This window comes from Nipponia nippon, unplaced genomic scaffold, assembly GCF_047370975.1.
Source record: "Nipponia nippon isolate SJK-2023a ecotype South Korea unplaced genomic scaffold, ASM4737097v1 scaffold_4, whole genome shotgun sequence".
NCBI lineage: Eukaryota > Metazoa > Chordata > Aves > Pelecaniformes > Threskiornithidae > Nipponia > Nipponia nippon.
The window spans coordinates 91,674,001-91,690,673 of NW_028262358.1; the positions used below are offsets into that span (position 1 = coordinate 91,674,001).

A 16,673-nucleotide genomic window follows, 5' to 3' on the forward strand; every position below is an offset into this window, starting at 1 on the left:
CAGCTAAAAGGTCTTAGACTGGATTACGTGCTTATAGAATTATTTAATTAAATAGCTTTAATTATTTTTTTCCTAAAGTCAAGTAAATGCATAAATACTTGCTGAAAGTGGATTTTGGCTACACTCTCTATGTAGTGAGGACTACACCATCCTCACAGAACAAACTTTAATGTAAAAGTGCCAATGAAGTGAGAAATACGGACTTTCAGTGTTGCATTGGCTTGAGCAACGGCTGATAAAGGTGGTATTCTGGGATACAGAGAGACTCCCACAGGCCCCACAAGGTGACTACTTTATGAATTGAGCAGAAGCTGGATTGGCTCCTAAGTGAAATAAAAAGTAGCAACTCTTGACAGCAACGCCCCTGCCTGCATTCACTGCGCGGATTCTCTCACACGCCTCCTGACAACAGGGCAGGCACATAGTGCAGAACAACTCCCAAAAGTGATGGTTTGTATGAATGGCTTCGTTAAGATAACCTCTTGTAACTTCGCTGAGAGATGACCTATGTTATTACATCTCTACGGTGGGACTGATGCCGTTCCTATTTGTAAGACGAGGAAGCTTAGGTTAACGTCTCTATTTGCGATCCAACGGACGCTGCCTTTTTCCAGCAACCCTCTTCTGATGGAGGGGGAAGTCGAGGGGCGGCGGGCAGGGCTCCTCCCCAGCACTGAGGGGGGTGACAGGGCTGCAGGGCCGCGGCTTCTCCGCCGGCCGGGCTGGCCTCGCCCCGGCCCCGGGCCACAGGGAGCCAGAGGGCCGCACCAGCGGCAGGAGTGGCGGGGCTTTGCGGCGAGGGGCCTGCGGGCCGGCTGGGAGCTAACTGCCTCACCAGGCCCTGCGCCGCCGGAAGAGGGCGAGGGAGGTAGAAAGTGACGCAGTGCTTTCCGCAGCAGCCTGACGGCACGAGCACGGGCAGCAGGCCAGGCCAGGCCAGGCCAGGCCTAGGCCCCTCAGCGGCACCGGCTCCCCGGCGCGCAGCCGAGCGGCGGGAGCAGGGAGCAGGAAGCGCGTGCGCGCACCGCTCGCGCGCCCCAGCGCCGGTGCGCACGCGCCCTCGGGCCGGCGGAACGCAGCCACTGGCGCAGGCGCAGCCCGCGCTCCCCCGCGCCCGGGCGCCCCGCTTTCTGCGCACGCGCAGCTGCGTCGCGGCCGCTCGCTGGCGGCGGGGCGTGGCCGGGGGGGTGGGGGGTGTCGCGTCATCAGCCGCGCGCCTTCGCCGCGCTGTGCAGGTGCGCGTCCGCCCGCTTCCCTCCTGCCGCGGCTGAGCGCGCAGGCGCGGTGGGCGCCGGTCACGTGCCGGCCGGGGAGGCGGGGCTGGTTGCTGGGGTCGCCGGCGGCGCCGGTGTCAGCGCGCGGCGCTGGGCGGGGCGGGCCGGGGCCATGGCGGTGAACTACAGCGCGAAGGAGGAGGCGGACGGGCACCCCTCGGGCGGCGTCGGGGTGCCGGGCGGCGGGGCGGGGGGCGGCGCGGGCGGCGGCGGGGCCGTGAAGACCCGCAAGCCCGATAACACGGCGTTCAAGCAGCAGCGGCTGCCGGCCTGGCAGCCCATCCTGACGGCGGGCACGGTGCTGCCGGCCTTCTTCATCATCGGCCTCATCTTCATCCCCATCGGCATCGGCATCTTCGTCACCTCCAACAACATCCGCGAGTACGAGGTGCGGGGGACGGGGACGCGGACGCAGGCCCCTCCTGCCGGCGGGGCGGGGGAGAGCGGCGGCCGGCGGGGGCCTGGGCCTGGGCCTGGGCCTGGGCGGCTCCTCCCCGGCCGCGGCGGGGCTTTGGGAGCCCCCGCAGGCCGCTGGGGGGGGCGCCGGGCCGGGCCGGGCGAGCGGTGCTGGGGATCGGCGCCCCGCGGGCGGCCTGCGCCTCCTTGCGACATCTCCTGCCGCCGGTACTCGGCGGGAAGCGGGGGCGGCTGGCCTGGGTTCCGCGGCGGACGGGCACCTCGCCCCGGCCGTCCCGATTCCCCGCAGCGTTCGTGCCCTCTGCCAGACCGCCTGTTAGTTACCGCGGGTAGGCGTTGAACTCGCAGCGCGGCCTGCGGGCGGATCGGAGCCCTCCCGTCAGCCTTGCCCGCGCTCCCGGGGGAGCTGCCGGGGAGCTTAATGCCAGTCGTTGATCAGCACGGCCCGACGCGAGTTGTGTTCTCAGTGGCGCGGAAAGTGTGTGCATCGTCCTTGGGATAGCTTGTGGCCATGGGTTGTGGGTCTCTGAATGTTCCGGAGGAGTTGTCGTTTCGGGACAGAGCTCTGTGGTGAATGTATTGCCGTAATTCTTACGTGCACGACTGATTTAACGCTGCAGGTGCTCTGTGGGAGACCAGGGTGTGCGGAGTAAACTTAGAAACAAAGATCGAAGAGTGTGGCTTTTTCTAATTGTACTTACAAAACCCCGCGTCGTTTACATCTGATAATTAACCACACCACTGCGGTGAAAAGTTGCTGAGGATTAGCTGAAAACTAAACCATGTGTCACAGTTAGGTCTGTTTGATAACAGAATCGCTTTGCGGTGTAAGGAAACAACCTGAAGGGCTTAGGGACAACCTTGAACAGCAAACTGACGCCTGTGATTACTTTTAGTGAGCTAATGCGACCAAGATTGATTGTAGGGAAAAAAAAGGTGTAGTTGTTTGTTGGATTGCTATATTGGAGAATATTAATTTTTGTGGATCAAATCATTCTAGTTATCAGAGTAAGCTGTCACTTCCAAATAAGTAGTGTTCAAGACAGTGGCTTGGCTAGTGGTAGCAATGTGGCAATGAAGCCCAATTAACAAAAGAAATCCTGAGGCAGACAGTGAATGGTATTGTATTTTCATATTTCTGCTAAAATGCAAACAATGTTATAATAATAAGATTCACTTTCCTTTTATGTTAAGAACTAAAATTCCAGTTGAGGAGAAAAGCAGAAGTGAAAAAAAAACAGCTGAAGTGTACTTTGCAGTGTCCGAATGTTGTAGGCAAGCATATTTTTGAAAGGCAATTGCTCCTTGTTGCCAAGGTTTAAGGGTACGCAGAAAATTGACACAGGTGCTTCAGAGAGCATTGCCAAGTTGTCACGGGCATGTAGACTTTTTAAATTGTCACGTTGTAGTCATATTTAAAGTAAATACAATCCCATGTTTTCAACAGGACATTCAATGGAGAGAAGTGAAAAAAAAAATCCTTGATAACTCTGATTTTTTTTGACAGTTGCATTTAAAATAGCCATTTCTATAGTAAAGCAATACAACGTCTTAGATCATAATGATTGTAAGGTAAATATAATTGGATAAATACAGCTCCCTTTTTTTCATTATGACTGGATCTGCACTGATCTATAGGGACAGGAAATGTATCAGTTTCATGAGTCAAAAAATGTAAGCGACTCCTTTTCCCTATATTGTTGCTGTGTGCATATACAGAATTTTTATGTACTGTTGTTGCTTAGCAGCTCAGTCATGTACTCCTAGTAAGTTCCAGTAGGAGCCAAAATCTAGATGTTCCTACCTAACGTGCGGTGTGAAAATCCATAGGTGAGCTGGGAGCATGACTGATGCTCCCCTGTGCAATCAGAGTGCATATATATAAAGCAGTAGTAGCCATTTATATTTGGAAAGCAGTTGGCAGGTGCTGGCCTTCCACCCTTTCTAATTTCAAGATATTCAAGATGAGAAAGGGGATAGTTGGTTTGTTTTACTGCGTGGGTTCAGACTTGTGTCATCCACCTCACATGAAGCTCTCCCAAGTCAGATCATTAGGCTTTCGTGAGGACAGGAGGGACAGAGTTCTTGGCTTCTGAGATCAGACAGTCGGGGTGCGCAGGTAAGAATGGGGGAACTTGGGTTCTGTTCTCTGATCCTGATGCGTGTTGTATCAAATGTTATAATGCAGAAATTCTGCAAGTGAGATTATCGCTCTGAAGGCAGTTGAATTTTTGAGGAAAAAAAAAAAAAAGTTTAAATCAAAAAAGGCTTTACCATTCCAGCAACAAAACATAGATGAAGCATTTTACAGACCAGCATTTGGGCTCTGAACACCAGTGAGGGATGCAGTTTAAGACACTGCTGTCACCTATATGCATGGCTGAGATATGACCCCGCTTAGTATGCTGGCTTTTGTTAGTAACCTCCAAATGTTACTCACAAATAGCTGTAAATTTAGCTCTGGGAGACAAGACATCTAGAAGCTAGGTGCAGTGACTAAGCTCTTTTAAAAATGTAGTTGGGGGAGGAAGCAGAGGTAGTTATTTACACCCACCTCCTAGACAATAGCATACTTGTTAAGTACGTGTGCGTGTGTATATATATATAGATGCCTGTAAACTTAGTGTATTGGAATCGAATAGGATGTATAATTTATGCCCCTGAAATACATATTTGTGTACAGTTCAAATCACCCTTTACTGGAACTAGATATTGCAGCCATCAGTATCTCTGTGAACTGTGCTGTTCTCATACAGGTGCAAGGACTGAGCAGCAAAATGTAGCTTTTCCATTGATTTCCTTTATAACCTCTCTTGAATTCAAATCTGGAAGACTTCCAACAGCTTAAGTGTACTAGAATTATAGGGTTTTTGTGTTGTTCTCTAGCACTTTCTCACTGTTTCAAAGGGTATAAACAGCCATTTATCTTGGGTCTATCATGATAATAGCTCATTTGGGTGGAAAATGAGAATCAGCTGTCTAAATGTGTCTTTTTGCCCTGTTATTAAAGGGTGAAAGAGTTCTGTATTTCCTGATTTTTTTTTTTTTTTTTTTTAGAGTGGATAAGAAGCATTGGCAGAGCATATTAAAATGTGACAAAAATTGAGGAATATCCAAAGCATTAATTGTGTAGGAAAGAGATCTTTGTGCTTTGACTGCTGCTGTGAAATGCATAGTTGTAGGTAAGAAGCCAGATAGACTTTAAGGCATGACTAGGAATGAAGAACTGAAAGAAAGTAGATTATCGTTGCATACATCTTCAGTGTTGTGTGCCGTTCCAGTAGCCCCATCTCAAAAATAATACAAAACTTAATAAAATCTACAGAGAGGGATAGCAAAGAGGACCGGAGTTATGGGATGCCTTTTATACAAGAAGTGGCCAAGCAGAGTAGGATAAATGTGTAACAGCGCATGAAGTGTACAAAGTCATAAATGGTTTGGAGAATATGTATATGCAATAGTTATGTTATTTCTACGCTGCAATAACGTAAATCAACTGAGAAGGACATCAACAGCCTGAAAAGCCATTGGTGCCGGATAGCTTGGATATAGGCAGCGTCCTTAGATGAGAGGTTGTTGGGAAGGGCTCGCTCTGCGTGGGTTTGTCATACTCAGCTGCTGGCCGGTCCCCGGGGACAGAACGCTGGGTCAGGCTGTGGACCCCAAAGTCAGTCCTTCACTTCTCAAAGTCCTCGTTTCATTATTTTGTCAAGAGATGAAGACAGATACCTCTATCCCTTTAGTTAAGCTATCTGTTGAATGTAACCTGGAAATGTGGATGCAGAAAAAACCCACTTGTGTTGGCAGTTACTGTACAGGAAAGCTCCTGGGTAGCATTGAAGCTGATAGTGGTCAAAAGCACGGTTCTGTTCCAATACACATCAATTTCATGCTCCACAGAATTCAGTCAATTATACTTTTAAAAAAGTGAAGTCTTTAGATCTTTTGCAACCTTAGAGTATTTGAGTTTTGTTCTTGATCTACAACTTCTCCACACATAGAAGAACTAGCCCAGCACATGGAGATTTAAGTTCTTTCTAAAGGAAATGCTTGTTTAAGATTACTTTAGCAGGAAAAAGAAAAAACCCTTGAACAAATGAGCTGCGTTGTTTGTTGAGAGCAGTGGTGTTCTGTCTGTCTGTCTGCTGTAGCTAAACAGAGCTGTTCAGGACAGCCGCAGTAGTGCTGTTTCTAGATCAGCATAAACTCAGTATCTCGTTCAGCAAAGGAAGCAAAGATTATGTGATCCTCCCTCTCTCTGCCAGCTAATAGCTTCTGAAGCTGACTCGTTTCGGCTACGCTCGTTAGGGTGTAAGTCTCATCTGTTAGAAATCTGGCAGCACAGCAGATACCAGTAAAGGTGCTGAAGGAAGGGCTGCAGCTTAATAGATACAGAAGAAATCATAGGAAGGGAGACCTTGAAGAAGATTCAGAGGAAAACAGGCTTCAGTTGTTCCCTGAACCTTGAAACCGCGTGTTTGTTTTAGCTAACCTTAATATAGATAGTAGGACAGATCATAAATCATCCTAATTCTTGATGATGCGTTTCACTACAAGCCTAAGTCAGGGCAAACCATTTGCAGCAGTCTTTCGTAAAAGTATATAGGCATTGTAGTTCAAATGATACTGCTGTTTAGCAGTTTCTTGCCATAACGTGGTATATGTTGCACCAATCCGACTGTAAATTCTAAATAGGAATTTCACAGTAAGCGTAGAAATACATAGTTTATAGGCAGATGGAAGCTTTCTCCTGCTTTTCTCCTTGGAGCTAGCCTGCTGAGGCCAAGCTGGTTATTTCCTGCTATTCACATGCTGGAGCTCTCCAGGAGGGAGGGCTGATGTGGGCAAGCAGCTTCAGTTGGCTTGGGCCGTAGGGTGAGCTCGGGGCTGCTCAGGATATGTTATGCATACTGTTCGGGTAGCCTCGGTGTACAGATTTCAAATACTTTTTTTTTTTTTTTTTTTTTGAGCTACGCTATTAAAGACAGATAATACTGTATAAGCCAAACTAACACTGATCATCTTTCTTGTCCATCTACTGGTATTTTCCTGTTCCTGGCAAAACAGTATTAGTGTCTTCATGTTCCCTATTTTAGGAGAGTTCTTGGGCGTTAAGTGATTATTTATTTATTTATTTATTTTAATCTTCTGACTAATTAGATGGCTGAAAATGGGCAGCAAAGCAAGTTTTCTTATGCGAAACTCTTTTATTAAAAATCCAGGTAATCTTTCACAAATTTAATCTCTGGAAAGCATGTAAAAGCTGAGCTCTGCTTGTTATATTGTATATTGTGTGTGTGTGTTTGGAAACATCATGTTGTCTGGAGTATCTGCTGCTTGTGTTTTGGTGTATTCTTCTTTTTTTTTTCTTTTTTTATTCCCTCAGCAGTAATGGCCTACCTCAGTGTTAAATTTGTTTGAGGCTGAAATTGAGCATATAGACAGTCACAAAATCATTTATATTGGGAGGGACCTTTTGAGATCACCAAATAGGTCTGAATGGGCTTTTGGAGTTGAGGTATAAGACGACTGCAAAATAAATGCAATGTCAACTTTCTGGCTTATTAATCAATTTTCTTTACTCTCCCATTGTAAATTAATGACTTTTTTTCTGTTATAGATTGACTATACAGGAACAGAGCCTTCTAGTCCCTGCAACAAATGTTTAAATGTGTCCTGGGACAGCACGCCACCTTGTACCTGCACCATCAATTTCACACTGGAACATTCATTTGAGGTATGCTGTCCTGTATACAAAGTGAAATTAGAACAGTTTATATGGCTTATTTCATAATTGATAGGACAGCTGTATCACTCAAGTCTTTTTTTTTTTTTCTTTCTTCTGTTTTAAAGGATTATTTCTAGTTGTCCTATGAACTTGGATCTCATTTTTGTGTATCTTCTCAGTAGCAGGGATGAGATGTTTTTTAATGCCTCTGTTTGTCTGGATATGTATAACATTAAGTGGAATGCTTGTGTTTTACACATTTAGGTTTACCGTATGTGTCATATAGCTGGCAAGTAGATCAGCTATTCCTGTATGATTTAAAAAAAAAAATCAGTTCAACAAGAATTGGAAATACCAGATAAGTGCTTTCTGACAAATTAGAGGCAAATGAGGCTTATGTGCTTAACATCAGACAAAACAGGTGCTGGAATTAGTGCTGGTCAATATCATTCTGATAGTTTATGGCATGTGGATACTGTTTGACTTCAGGATGCCAGCTTATGTTAGGATAGTACTCTGTGTACTCAGTGTGAAGACAGGATTGAGGCTCCTTCTTTATGAATGTTGCTGTAAAGTAAACACAGATTTTAAGAGGTTAAAATTTAAGCTTTATGTCAATTAGTGTGTTCATATGTTTTATTGATCAGTTCTTTGTGTGAATGAAAACCCCTCTGACCGCATCTTGCTTCTTGTAGAGCAATGTATTCATGTATTATGGACTTTCCAACTTCTATCAAAACCATCGTCGTTATGTGAAATCTCGAGATGACAGCCAGCTGAATGGAGATAACAGTTCACTACTTGTAGGTATTCCTGCTTGGATATTAATAACCAACTAACTTCTGACTATTGCATGAATCGTCTCATAGCTGAGTATTTAGTTTAAAAATAATGAGGTACTAGAATTTTTGTATAACAGAAAACAACCATAAGGAATTCATATTTTGTTTACAGAAAATAACTGTGTAAAACACTGTAAAATATCATGCCAGTCATTTCATTAAGTGGACAGCAATGCAGTACTTTGATCACTTCTCAAATTTGAATAGTTTTAAACTGTCTTGTTACCTTCAGTCAGTAGTATCTGTCTGTATCCATTTTGTCTGAAGTTTTCATTTTCAGTATAAAATAATATTTAGTTACCTAGCACTTGGTTTGGATATTTCAGCTAAGTGCACCTGTTTTTGTAGACTCTGGTTCAATGTTGAACATCAGCAATATTGGAAAATATCAGTACTGTGTATTCTGTTCAAGCCACTCTGTAATGTTTAGGGCCAGACCTCTCTTTTCCCTAATTTTTACGAGGAGTGGAAATACAATTGGGTTCTTGCTCCAGCATTATTCTCTCTTTTTACCCCTAAGCTTTAAAAAAGGGGAGAGTTTCAGGAGGGTACATCTGATGACTGACAGAGGGTTTTGGGGGGGGCTTTTTCTGCTTGCATTTTTGGCATGCTGTTGGAGTCTTGCAAACTTTTGCATTTTATGTTATGTTTGGTTTCTTATTATAGTCTTATATTCTATAACACTGATGCATACTTAAAAAAAAAAAACTTTAGTAAAAGAATGCTTGAGTACTTCATGTTGGAAAACTGTTTCTATTAAAAGATAAAAGAAAAAAAGTTCTAATAGCTTCCAAGAAAAGCCTTATTTTTAGTATATGACCATGATGAGATTCTGACTTTATTCATGTTTTATTTAGGTTTTATTCCTGCTTGTGAAAGAAAAATCAATCATGCCAGCTAGCATTGAATGCTGAAGTATTTGTAAATAACCTGATTTGTGAAAAGATTATTTTGTGCTACATTTAAGATGTGCACATTATTGAGGTACCGTAGCAAAAAACGGGTTAGTTGGATAAACTAGCACAGACTCATCTGCCTTTTTTTCTTTCTAACCATCAGAATCCAAGTAAGGAATGTGAGCCTTACCGCACAAATGAGGACAAACCCATTGCTCCTTGTGGAGCTATTGCCAACAGTATGTTTAATGGTATGGTAACACAACTTTAAGTTATCACTTAGATGTTTTTGTGATCCAGTGTATGTTTTGTATTGTGTTGCAAATTGTTCTGAGTAAAGACATCACAGGCTTTTTTGTTTTAAATTAACATATTTTCATTGTTCAGAATAAAATAAATATCTTGTGTTGGACTGCTGTTGCTTTTTTCAAAATCGCTATCAGAATTAATTTAATCTGATAGCGTACAAAGGATGGAAATACCTGTTGTGAGAAGCCGTTACTGCTGTGGAGTAGACATATAGATATCATATATGGATAATATGCTGCTATCTAACATACACTAATTCTTACAGAACAGCTTGTGATTGTGGCAGGCAGGTAATAAATGCTGTGCCCAGTTTTTTTTGTTTTGTTTCTCCTGGAGGTAATTGTTTCACTGCCTATCAGGATCATCTGTCTAATGAAAGTTTTGTCAGCTGGTTTTCTAATTTGATTTTCTCCTTAGATACATTGGAATTATACCGCATTGATAATGACACAAGGACTCCTATTACTTTGATTAAAAAAGGCATTGCGTGGTGGACAGATAAAAATGTAAAGTTCAGGAATCCTACGGGAGATGGAAATAATTTAACTGCGCTTTTCCAAGGTAAAAAAAATGTGAAATTTTAAGAAGAATAAAACACTTCAAACACATTTTGATTCGAGTGAGTTTTACCTCACTGACATTTTAGTGAACATGCTAATTAAAAATATTGTGGTTTTCTGAAGAAATCCAAGCTAAAGACTACTCTGCTATCTAGAAAGGTTCTCTTTAAATAATGAAAGCTATAAATTTCATGTGAAAGTGTTTGGTTTTTAACTTTACTGTAATCATTAATGCTTTTTTTAATTTCTGATTTTTTTTTTTCACTTTGAATACTGAGAAAAGCCTAATATGTGCACTGCTGTTGTGGCTTAACCCTGGCTGGCAGTTAAGCACCACACAGCTGCTCACTAACACCCTCTCCCCCTCAGTGGGATGGAGGGGAGAGAATCGGAAGGGTAAAAGTGAGAAAACTTGTGGGTTGAGATAAAGATAATTCAGTAATTAAAAAAAAAAACAAAAGGAAAAAAAAAAAAACCAAACACACGAACAAAGAGAGAGGAAAATAAAACCCAGGAAAACCCAAGTAATGCAAAAGAAAACTATTGCTAGCCAGCCAGCCTCTGAGCAATGGCAGCCCCCGCCAACCTCCACCTGCCCAGCTTTATTGCTGAGCATGACGTCATATGGTATAGAATATCCCTTCGGGCAGTTGGGGTCGGCTGTCCCAGCTGCGCACCCCCAGCCTACTTGCTGGTGGGGCAGTCTGAGGAGCAGAAGCGGCCTTGGGGCTGTGTAAGCGCTGTCCAACAATAATTAAAACAGCAGCGTGTTATCAACACTGCTTTTATAACAAATCCAAAACATAGCAGGGTACAAGCTACTATGAAGAAATTTAACTCTGTCCCAGCCCAAAACCAGTACAACTGCTGTAATGCTTGGATTTAACTTGAAAAGAAATCCTGCAATTGTTTAATCAAACTCTTCATATGGGAGTTTTCATTTAAATGCTTCTAGTGGTAGATTGTGCAAAGTTTTCTAAAAACCTGATTCTTTTTTGTGATTAGAAGTGACTGATTTCTCTCATTTGTTAGTTTAAATACAGTTTGGTAAATCAAAGTTTTCAATGTCTGAAAATAATCTTCCTCAGGGCTCTGAGGTGTGTCTGTGTTTATGCAAGGTGTATAATAATTTCAGGTTTAACCTGATGCGGGTTTCTCGCTTAGTCACAGCCAAATTGCATGTTACCAATGTGATGCTACCCTTGCAAAAACAGATACCTTACCCTAATACAGTGTAGAATTTTATTTCCAATAAAATAAGCAAAAGCATTAGTATGGCATCGTCTAAAATATTACACATAATTTTATTTGCTTGTGGTCCAGGAAGTGGTAGTCAAACTCTTTTAACAAGTGAGCAGAGGAGCTATCATCATAATGGAGAACTGTCTCACTAAGGTAGAGTAATGTTTTGAGACGAGACTTCCTAGCTATATAAATGTGTAGGGGAGGCAAATTTGTTTAAACAAATGGGCAGTGCTCTCATGAGAATAAATGGATATGCACTACTATATAAGCTGCAAAATAAAAAGTTCTTAAACAGCCTAGTGTCTTGCAACAGCAGTGAGCCAACCTGTCTGTTCATACTGTTTAGAAGTTAGTATGTTTTTCTGTGATATTAGAAGGAATTTTGATGAGCCAGTGTGTTACTTAGTCCTGTATTTGAAATACGTTATTGTTGTTATTTTTGTTTAATCCTAGGCACAACAAAACCTGTGAACTGGCCCAAGCCAGTGTATATGCTGGACTCAGAGCCTGACAACAATGGCTTTATCAATGAAGACTTCATTGTGTGGATGCGTACTGCTGCTCTGCCAACGTTTCGCAAACTGTATCGTCTCATTGAAAGGAAGAATAATTTGCAGCCTACCTTACAGGCTGGAAAATATTCTTTGGATATCGCGTACAGTATCCTTTGAAAAAAAACCAACTTTGAAACCAGCTAAGGACCTTAGCTGGATTACACGGGCATATATTTGTGCAAGTTCAAATTGAACTAGTCTTTTTTTCTTACCATCTCTAAAAAAAGATGCTATTGAGCTGTGGTTGAAAACCGGTAGCGAGACTTGGGTAGAATAATTACCATCTTGTACTTCTGTGCAAGTTTTTAATAGCATTAACTTGTGTGTGGCCTGTTAGAATGTGAAATCCAGTCCAGTTTTTAAGCTTCATAAATGAAATGACTGGGTTAGACTTACACTCTTTAATGTAAGTTCAGATTTAATCATAACATTCTTAAACTATTTTGTAGTTCATATAAAACTGCATTCATATAAAACTACGTTTTTTAACCAGGATGAAAACATTCAGTTCAGTTTTAAAAAAAAAAAAAAAAAAAAAAAATCAACTCTTTAGTGGAGGCCTTTGTGAGGAGATAATGGAAATGTTAATCCTAGGGAAGATTTCAGTGTAGAATTTACCCAGTAGGCACATTTTGGAGGACTTGAGTGTCTTCTCTGTACACTTAACTTGAATTCTTACAGGTGTATGGTCAGCCTTACTCACTTTTTTCTCACACATCTTGTTCGTGTTTATGGTTGCTTGCAGTTCCCAATAGCTGCCTCATGTGGGACAGAGGCTAAAGTCTATGGATGGGAGCGTTTCCATCTGATAATTTTTGGGCAGACGGTCTGCGTTTTGGCTGACAGGAAGATACTTGAGCATAGTTCAGGAGATGCTTAGCCTTCAGGTGAACTGATAAGCCTTCTCGAAATCCGTTAACTGACCTAAGTAACAGTTAGCCAGGTTCTAGTTTCCGCAAAATACTATGTATGCACACGCTTTATTTATCCTTAGGTTGATAACGTGGCCAATTTGCAGTGTGCATTTTTACTCATCGGTGTAGGCACTACTAATTCTTTGATGCCTTCCTGTGCTTTCCTATGGACTCATAATTACTGCTTTGACACTGAAGGGTATGGAATATCTGGAGAGACGTTTTTCATGGGTGCAGGAATTAACATTCATTCAGGAGTTCAGGGCCTGCTTTGGGCCCTTCTGCAGCTCCGTGTATTGTTGTCAGATTATTCTCTACTTGTAGTCTTGCTCCAGACTACTGTGGAATTGCTGTGCAATTACTCAAATCTGTGTATAAAATGAAATGAGTAGCTTTGTAGTGAGATGGAAATCAGATTGCTTGGGTGGTGTAAAGGAACTGAGAGAAGCACAGGAAAAAGGAAAGAACAGAGGTAGTTGGTAGCCTAGAAACTTTAACTTCAGGGTATAATGACAATATGTAATCGAGCTCAGACTGACTTTGGAGGTCAGAAAAATGCCAGAGCTGTGGATCAGGTAGGGAGGTCTCTCGTTCTATTTTGGACAAACTAAAGGCTAGGTAGAAGTGCAGGAGACTAGAGGAGGAGGGTTGTCATAGTTACCAAATTCTTAAAATTCGAAAGCACTTAATGATCATTTTTAAATAGCTACTGCAGTATTTTCCTTTGCAAAACTATGGAGAGTGCATATAAAACTGAATGAACATAAAGTCACTAAGAAAAATTTTGAACTAAAATACATTTAAGAATTAAAATTCACATTTCCCTCATTTTATTGAAGCTGCTTTCAAAAACCCACAAAATCGTGCATTTACTCTTCCCTTAAAAAGTGGTTAACATCTCCTAAAGTGGCTGTTTGCACTTCCAGTACTCAAAGGCGGCAGTTTGTGTTTGGAACCTGAGTGAAATATTCCCAAATTTTAATTGGCCTGACCACATAAAGCTAGATTTGGAAATGTGCTTCTTGTTTTCCTATACGTTTTTCAGATTATCCTGTACACAGTTTTGATGGACGAAAAAGAATGATCCTAAGCACCATCTCGTGGATGGGAGGCAAAAATCCCTTTCTGGGAATTGCTTACATCACTGTCGGGTCCATATGCTTCTTCTTAGGAGTTGTATTGCTGATCATCCATCACAAATACGGAAATCGAAACACTAGTGCAGACATTCCCAATTAATCTTGCATTCTGAAAACAAATGTACTGCATGTGCATCGAGGCCAGTCCAGGACGGACCCAGTTTTTGAAAGATAAATCTCCGCTTCTGTCACTTCTGAGACTGGGTACATAATTTTTATCTAAAGCTCCCCTTTCCCATACTGTGGATTAACTCTTGAAAATGACGGGTATACAATTAGCTACATTGATTGTATCTCTGCCTATGTCAGAAACAATTTTTCTGATATTTGCCTCTAACTGGGCAGGCCACACGATGCATATAGCTCCTCTTCCCTTGATGCATCTGCTGCTTGTTCATGTGCTGTGTAATGTCGGTATGATTCAGTACATTTAGATTGTGTGGAGAAAGTTATAAGATAACTGTAAATCGTTAACTTTCTGGAGTTCAGGTGTCAGTGCTGTTGAAAGGAAAAGTCAAGTCTTAAATGTTTTTTCAATTTACTGTCTTGTGTGCATGGGCTCTTACATTTCTTGCTGAGATTTTAATATATTTATATAAGTTGTTAAATATTTTTCCTGTGTCCTACCCACCTCTGTTAAATCCTTTAAGTGCTGTGTAAATTTCAGCACTCTGGATTCTTTGTATATTTACAATATATGTGCCTGGCCAGTAAACTAGCATCCTATGAAGTTACCAGAAAACCTATTTGTTAATTATCTGTATCAGTCCCTTTTAAAGTTTCTTCTAAATTGAGAAATGTATGTTGCAGGCAGAATCTGCTTTCTTCTAATTTTCTTTGCTTTAAGTCACATCCAATACTAGTTTACCTATTCTGCTTGCTGGTTTTGCTTTCTATGAGCAGCTCCAAGCATTAATCAAGAAGAACCTAAAATGTTTTTTCCATTCACATATTTGTGTGAATTCCTTTTACTGGAGGAGTTTCCTAATTTTTTTGAGGCATACGTATTCTGAGCAGGCTTTGTTGTAAAGGAATTGTAATACACTTTTTCCTTATTTGGAGTAAACACCACATTAAATTTTTGCGGTTTTAAGATAGTAAACTATAGAAATTCAAAAGTTGAGATGGCAGTAGCCTCTTTTCATTGAAGTGCAGGTTGAGCTTGCTGTGAAACCTAATTTAAATGTTGCATTAGAAGCTGTATGCAGGTTAGTGTCTTAAATCAAATTACAGAAGCATTCACTTTTAGGTTAATTCAAAGTTAACTGTAACCTGTAAAATATTACTTTTTGGTGACTTTTTTTTTAGACGATGCACAGAAATTGTAATGTATATGGTGGAGATCTCTTTATATGCAACTAGCTTGATAAAATATTGATTATATTAAAAAAGACCTAATAAATTCTGCAAACCATTTAATAAGAGATTTTATTTTGTTCTTGAACATGCATTTATTTTCATCTGGATGAAAAGACGTATTCTCATGAACTGTGAATGCAGTTTAAGTGAGTTGTATTTCTGGGATTGCATATTTTTTACAAGTTGTTTAGTCATGGTCCAGTAGCTCAATCTATAGCCAGCTTCTAACAACACTATTAACTTACCACATAAACACGACTGTTTTTACTGAATTACTTGTGTAATCTTTTTAAGCTAGCAGTTTAAGTGTGTCAGTCAGTACAAACTGTGGAATGAGGCAGTGTTTCCAGTGTGCTAGCTTTCTGGAACTCCATATAATAATTTGTTTGCATAGTACACTGTGGCAGCACAGGACTTTAAATAGTCAAGCTATGTTAAGATTTTATTTAGTATTGTATCTATATTGCTGGAATTATAGAATAAGGTATGTACCTTTGTGTATTGCAAGGCAGAAAACTCGCACAAAATGTTAAACTGGCTTTCATCTGTAGAGTAGTTGCTAGTCCAAAATGTAGTAAGGGGACATCTCCCAATTACTGGTTATTAAAATAGTTTGATTTTTAAACTTTGTGTTTGTCACTTGACATGCAAATACATTCTGCTTCATTCAAAATCCCTATCTTTTTTCAAGTAGTAAATGCTGCTTTTTGGGCTGTGTTCAAAATTTAAAACAAAGTATTTTTCTATCTTTACCTTAAGATAGTTTTCAATGCCTTACTTTTTTTCTACTGGCTATAGGTGTCTGTGCTTCTTTCATCTTCTTAATGAAGTGCACCAGGGTGAGAATTGCTGTCTGTTTTTTGTTACAATTCGGCGTTTTCTCTTGAGAGCCTGTAGCAGTAAATACCTGACAGCCAGTGAGCCTGAGGAGCTTAAAATGCTTATAACAGCTTAAAATGTTAGGTCAAACATGTAAACTCTTCCTTCACTCGTGCTCATTTGTCTTGAAGTCATGTTGATAACTATGGAGATCCTTGGATTTGGTATTCCTTACAAGTTGCCCATATGCCGTGTGTTCAAGGATGAAACCACGGCGTCCCTGTCTGGCACATCTCGGGGCAGTGTCACTGTCCTGGTGTTCAGTGTCATGTGTTGAATTGGGATTCGACCACCTGCGGCCTGGTTCTTCAGTGGCGTCCTTCAGAGGTATTCGCCACCAGGGTTCAGAAATACAAAGAGCAATGCCCCTGGTTTCTGAGTGCCCCTTAGGCACTACCCGAGTCTTACCCACCTGAGGCAGTGCCCAAAGTGGGAGAGATTATAAGCTTTCTGGAGGCTGCTGCTGTTACGAGGGTCTGCTTCGGAACGAATTTCGTGGCGAGAGTAATTTGGGAAACTAGGATATGTCCCTGTCCTATGCAAGAGGTCTGCAAACA

General features: G+C 41.7%; 1 protein-coding gene across 1 annotated transcript; it reads left to right on the top strand.

The window, feature by feature from the left end:
- Nucleotides 1–1,360: 1,360 nt before the first annotated feature.
- On the top strand, nucleotides 1,361–16,231 carry CDC50A (cell division cycle 50 P4-ATPase accessory subunit A). Its single transcript, XM_087774878.1, has 7 exons — nucleotides 1,361–1,662; nucleotides 7,312–7,428; nucleotides 8,115–8,222; nucleotides 9,321–9,408; nucleotides 9,884–10,027; nucleotides 11,725–11,931; nucleotides 13,785–16,231. Exons 1-7 carry the CDS (start codon nucleotides 1,387–1,389, stop codon nucleotides 13,976–13,978), a joined length of 1,134 nt encoding a protein of 377 aa, XP_087631004.1. The 5' UTR covers nucleotides 1,361–1,386; the 3' UTR covers nucleotides 13,979–16,231.
- The last annotated feature ends 442 nt before the right edge of the window (nucleotides 16,232–16,673 follow it).